Below are 5,819 nucleotides of genomic sequence, written 5' to 3'. Positions count from 1 at the left end.
TATATATATATATATATATATATATATATATATATATATGTATATATATATATACATATACATATACAATGTTGGGTAGTATCTCTATATATGTATCTAGATACATGTATAGAGATACATTTTGTCTAATCTGTATCTGAGATACATTCAAATTTGAATATTTGTATCTGTATCTAGATAACAAAATACAGTATCTGAACTAATTTTCAGACGCATTTTGCAGATACATTTCCTCAACATAATCATAATTCTATTTTATGCGTGATTGTCGATTGATTCCATTTTGCAGAAAAAAAGCTTTGCTGTTACAAAATTCTATAACATAATTGATTTTTCCTTTAATTCCTCACAGGATCTAAATCAATCGTATTAAAGAATTTTACAGTTAGCTGTTTTTTCTGCTGAACGCAGCCAATAATCTTAGATTGTAAAATTTTTAACGCATGTATAGTTAAGCTGGAAATACAATGCTTGAAGCATTTTTAATTTGTAAAATTATGATGAATAATATCGTCTTATAATTCTTATTCTAAATTGTTTTGATAAGTTTTTTCAATTATCTATATAAATAAATGAATGATTATCTGTATGAATTACCTATATAAATATAATAAATGAATGATTCATTTAATATATATAATTAATACAATTTTTTTACACATTACCATTATTACAATAAAATTTTTTTAAGAGTACCTGAAATGTATTTGAAGATACTTTTGAATTTGTACCTATATCTTAATATGTATCTATATTTGTATTTAGATAAATTTTCGTATATGTAACTGTATCTGTATCTAGATAAATTTTAAAAGTATCTTACCCATCATATATATATAATATATATGTGCGTTCTATTCTGGCGTATTCAAATATACATATATTGATAAATTAACATTTATCGATGTATTAATTATATCAAACGTTACCATAAATAATATAGAAAAATTATACTAGATAGAAATATTAATTAGAAATATATTAAATATTAAATATATTTACCTAAGCAGAACAATAGATCATAACAATAACATTAAAATTAATTAATTGATCGTAATTGATTGAAAAATGGCTTTTAATGATTATTTTAGAATCATTTTGATAATCGATTTGATTATCATGATGACTTATTGTTTTGCTTGAGTATAGAAAGAACATTACCTGGCAGACCTTGCTGGCAATAAATACCCCAAACTTTAATATAGTTGTCAGATATTATACTCATCGAAAATCCTTTTGCTTTAATAACAGTTAACAAAATAGAAGCAATTATTATTAGCATTATTAATGTACCCCAAACTCCAGGACTAAATACCTGTAAGATTTATCGGTAAAAGAAAATAATTTATTCTACTAGATTTTATTATCACAAATTTTCATCCACACACACACACACACACACACACGCAAGCACTTTAATATTTCTTTTCTCAAAGATGTAACTGAATGATTTTTAATAATTTTATTTTTAATTTTATTACAAATTAACACAAGATAAATATACAATCTTTATCTAATTCATAATTTTATATATTAACTATAGCTTGTATAATTAATATATTTAAATAATATATTATACTATTAAAATAAACATTATTACCTTAAAGTACCAGAACCATTGCACGTAAGGCGTGATGGGCTGATGCAAATAGAGGCGGTATTCTGTACGTATCAATGGTATCGTAAAATCGATGTTGTTTAGTCTATCGTTCGTTACTGTGAATGCGGCTATGCCAATATCAGCTTCATTGTTCACCAACTTGCCAATCGCACCTGACCAACCATTCTGCGGATCCCAGCTACCGAATGAGTCCACTGGATCCAGAATCTTTATCGTGAAGTTCATCACTTTGCTGAGCTCTATCAGTAGCAAACCAAAAAATCCATCCATCGTACCGTTCTTCAGCGACACTAATGGCGAGTTCTTCGAGCATTTATCAACAGAATTGGCAAGTCAATTTACATCTATAGATCTACTAGAAGTTATCGTTAAATTCTAATATTGATTCTATGACAAATTGCGAGGCAATTTTTTTCATACTGATTATTTTTTACAAGGTTGTCGCTTACGACCTTTTCTAAGTCGCAACGTTAAAGTAGTGCACAATGGAGTTCGAGAAAGGTGAAAACTTACATTTACAACTGTCACGCGTACAACATCACCAAACATGTCGCTCCTTCTGGCGTACAGATTTTCTTGCGTTCTCAGGATCAAACCTCTATCAGGAGACCATGTAGCCAGATCAAACGTTCTAGTATAATTATCACGAATAGCATACCACTCAACTAGAATCGGGCGATTGTAGCACAGGATCAGCATCTGAGTGCTGACGTCTACGTTAAATATGTTATCGGCAGGATGCATGCAGTAATCTTTAAGGGGGTTTCCAAGATGCTGAAGAAATACAATTAACCAGATAGGAAAAGAGATGGGCTTTATGCTCTTCGTGATCTTAGCGAATTTGCACATGGTATCCTCGATGTCGAGGAAAACGACGAATAAAGGCAACCTGATATTCTTCTGATAATCATTGTATTTGCTCATCAGATTTGAAAAAGTTATGGTCATAATCATGATTCGCTGCCGTGAGAGTTCGCGTGACAATGTATGCACCAATGTCGTCGTTTTTAAATCTGCAATATTTGCATAAAAAATGCATATTACATTTTACTTAATATATCAATATTAGATATAATTTTCTAGATTATAACTGAGATTTAATTGACATTTAATTTTTAAATTTAATTAATTTTTTAATTACATTTTATTCAATTTAATAAAATAAAGAAAAAGAGTTTTAAAAAATTAAAAATGTGATAATTTATTTGTTGTACATTTATTTAGCAACAATATTAAAATTCTTCTTAAAATTAAAAAATAATTAATTAGTAGGTATCTATATAAAATTTTTTTTATCTAACACTTCGTGCGTAATTATTTATTTTTTAATCAAATAATGTTGAATTATTTAATAACATATTATTGATAATATAAATTACATACAATAATTCATTAATTTGTAATTTATATATAACTTTGTCTACAAATATCTTATATATTAAATAATATTGTATAGAACTAATTTGCACATGAAATCTGATTCAGTGTTTGTTCAAAAATTTGCAGAGAGAGAGAGAAACTTTCTTTCTGTCAGCTGACTGGAAGTGCAATATGAGAAGTGATAGTTGGAAATTGCTCCTGGTACTTACCGTAATTATCAGATTGTACGAAAATAACACATGATGTGCGATAATATCTATGGACGTCGTTAATTAGTCGGAAATAATTATTAGTACTTATTTCTTCTGTCAGCGATTTGATACCTAACACGAAGAAGAGTATCGCGATCGATCGTACTATCATATATTTCATTTCGCAAAATACAGATTTAAATTAAGAATTTAGATAAATGATAATATAGACCATATAAAAAAATAAATATCTCTTTTGTTCAATTGTACACTGTTACGATAAATAAATAATTAACAATGAATTCGAAACAAGAAATTATCCATCATATGAGTTAAAACAAATAGAGAGAGGTACAATGCGAAATCGATTTAATTCTGAAATCTTCTAAGAATAACAATAAATCGCGGAATATTTTCAAAAAGCGAGACTATTACTGCTTGGAGCGAGGGTTAAAGAAAGAAATAAGGGTAGTGCGATTCAAGGGTGCAAACGCATGACTGAAGAACGGTCATCGTAAACGAGGATTTATCGGTTCCAAGGATCTAGGAGTGGGTGCAAAAGAGTGTCACCGGGTGATGTGCGGCAGCATTATTACAAATTATATCGAGATATGCGACGATATGACTTTTATCGGCGAATCATCGACCAGACTGATAAATTATTCATCATCGTTAAGCTCCCGCAACCAGCATTATTTATCTGTGCATCGCTCGATGTTGCTATTTCAAGTATGTCATTTAAGTGTCATCTTAGTTTTCAGTTTGATATATAAGGATCAATGTAAATTTAAACGTGCATGTCTCGCAAAAGAATTGTAACGCTGTGCAGAGAAAGATATCTCCTTGATATGAATAATCTGATGTATTATTTAATTTATTATAGCGATTTTTTAACAATTTTCAATAAAAATTGAATAATTTTTAACAGGCATGTAAGGGAATATTTAAAATAAAAAATGCTTTAGAAAAGTCTACCTTTTTCTCTCGCTAGGAATGTATTTCTTTAAACTCTTATTTTATTTTAGTGTTAATACATCGTAAATTTCACTTATAACAATAATTTAAATTATTATATATACTATCTATATTATAATTATATTATTATGTCTAAAATACAAAATTGTTAATAATATTAATACTTAAATATATTACAATAAATATTATTATTTATTTAAAGTTATTTTAAACAACAACACGTATACAATCAAAGGAAAAAGTTTAAATAATAATTAACTGTGACAAATTTACAAGCACACATACACACATATACATATACAAATAGAAAATTTGTATTCATAGAGAAAAAAGGAAGGTGAAAAATTTAAAAAAATTCTCTTCTTAAAAAAAATCTTCTTTTTTTCTTAGTAAATTGTAAGTTTATCTCAATTATATTTTTTAAATAAATAGCTTTCTAGAAGGATAAAGGACTTTCGATTGCCTTCTCCTTGATCGATAATGAATGTTCTCTATAATCAGCATTATGATGCTTATAATAAAGCCACCGCAAAGAATCGCCAAAATTGGAATGACGTTAAATAAATAAACCGGCTTGAAAATCTTGTTTTCAGCCAATTGCGATGAATATGTCTCCCTCAGACGCATTATCATACCATTGTTCAAAAATTTCTGCAAACTTATAAACGCAATATTTTTATGACAAAAGGAAAGGTTAAAAAGGATTTTGCAATAGATATACCCACTGATAATTTATCACGCCTGTATATGGATTATTCTTGGAGAGCATGATTACTAAATTGGTTATCCTCTCAGTAGTAATGCTCGATAATTTACAAGGTATCTCTTTTTCTATGCTTTTCTTTTGAGCACTCATTACCATAAAGGCAACATTTCTCTCGTTGCATACCTGAACAAGTAGTATATTAAATACAAAATTTTTTAAACGTGCTGAAGTAATCATAATATTAATTAGGAGATGAAAGTAATTTATGAAAATAAAAGATAACGATTATATTGTTAAAATCAGGGAAGAGAAGAAACTCGTAAAGAAGTTACAGTTACTTTTTGGATAACTTTATTAGTAACTACGTTATTTTTTTTATAACTGTAACGGTAACTTAGTTACATTTTTTTGGTAATGGTAACGAATTTTTACAATTACTTTTATCGTTACTTAACACATGATTGGATACGATCTCAATTAGACACAAACCACTCATAGAGCTTGAAATTAGAAAACTATAAAGCATTGCTGTGATCAGTCGTCGTCGACTTTTAAAAAAGTAACGGAAAAGTTACTTTTTCAAGTAACTGTAACTAGTTACTTTTAAAAAGTAACTTTCCTGGTTAAAATTAATTTGTATTCTATTCGTCTTAATGTCTTGCGTAAAAACATAAATTGTTAATACATACTTGCATGAAACCTTCTATTGGGGTTCTCGGCAATTCCGATTCGTCCTTCATTAATTTCATCAGTTTTATATAGAAAGGATTTATTTCGTATTGCGCCTGAAACTAAAAATAATAAAAAAATGTCGTAAAAATGTTTTGTACATTATAATTCATCGCTTTATACACACACACACACACACACACACACACACACACACACACACACACACACACACACACACACACACACACACACACACACACACACACACACACAC

General features: G+C 28.4%; 2 protein-coding genes across 2 annotated transcripts in view; both read right to left on the bottom strand.

Moving 5' to 3' along the window:
• Window positions 1-3,373, bottom strand: part of LOC105626592 (probable glutamate receptor) — a 9,482-nt gene extending 6,109 nt beyond the window's left edge. Inside the window, 4 exon segments of the mRNA XM_012207886.1 lie at window positions 1,162-1,315; window positions 1,601-1,924; window positions 2,135-2,521; window positions 3,161-3,373. Of these exon segments, the coding sequence (XP_012063276.1) occupies window positions 1,162-1,315; window positions 1,601-1,924; window positions 2,135-2,521; window positions 3,161-3,373 (1,078 nt within the window).
• Window positions 3,374-4,587: 1,214 nt separating this feature from the next.
• LOC105626591 overlaps window positions 4,588-5,819 on the bottom strand; it is a 7,672-nt gene continuing 6,440 nt past the window's right edge. The window contains exons 5-7 of the mRNA XM_012207885.1: window positions 5,563-5,664; window positions 4,893-5,056; window positions 4,588-4,825 (exon numbers count right to left, since the gene is read on the bottom strand). Of these exons, the coding sequence (XP_012063275.1) occupies window positions 4,588-4,825; window positions 4,893-5,056; window positions 5,563-5,664 (504 nt within the window). The remainder of the gene's footprint in view (window positions 4,826-4,892; window positions 5,057-5,562; window positions 5,665-5,819) is intronic.

This window comes from Atta cephalotes (assembly GCF_000143395.1).
Source record: "Atta cephalotes unplaced genomic scaffold scaffold00005, whole genome shotgun sequence".
NCBI classification, from domain to species: domain Eukaryota; kingdom Metazoa; phylum Arthropoda; class Insecta; order Hymenoptera; family Formicidae; genus Atta; species Atta cephalotes.
The sequence above is the reverse complement of the archived record's forward strand: the minus strand, read 5'-3'. Positions and strand labels throughout refer to the sequence as shown.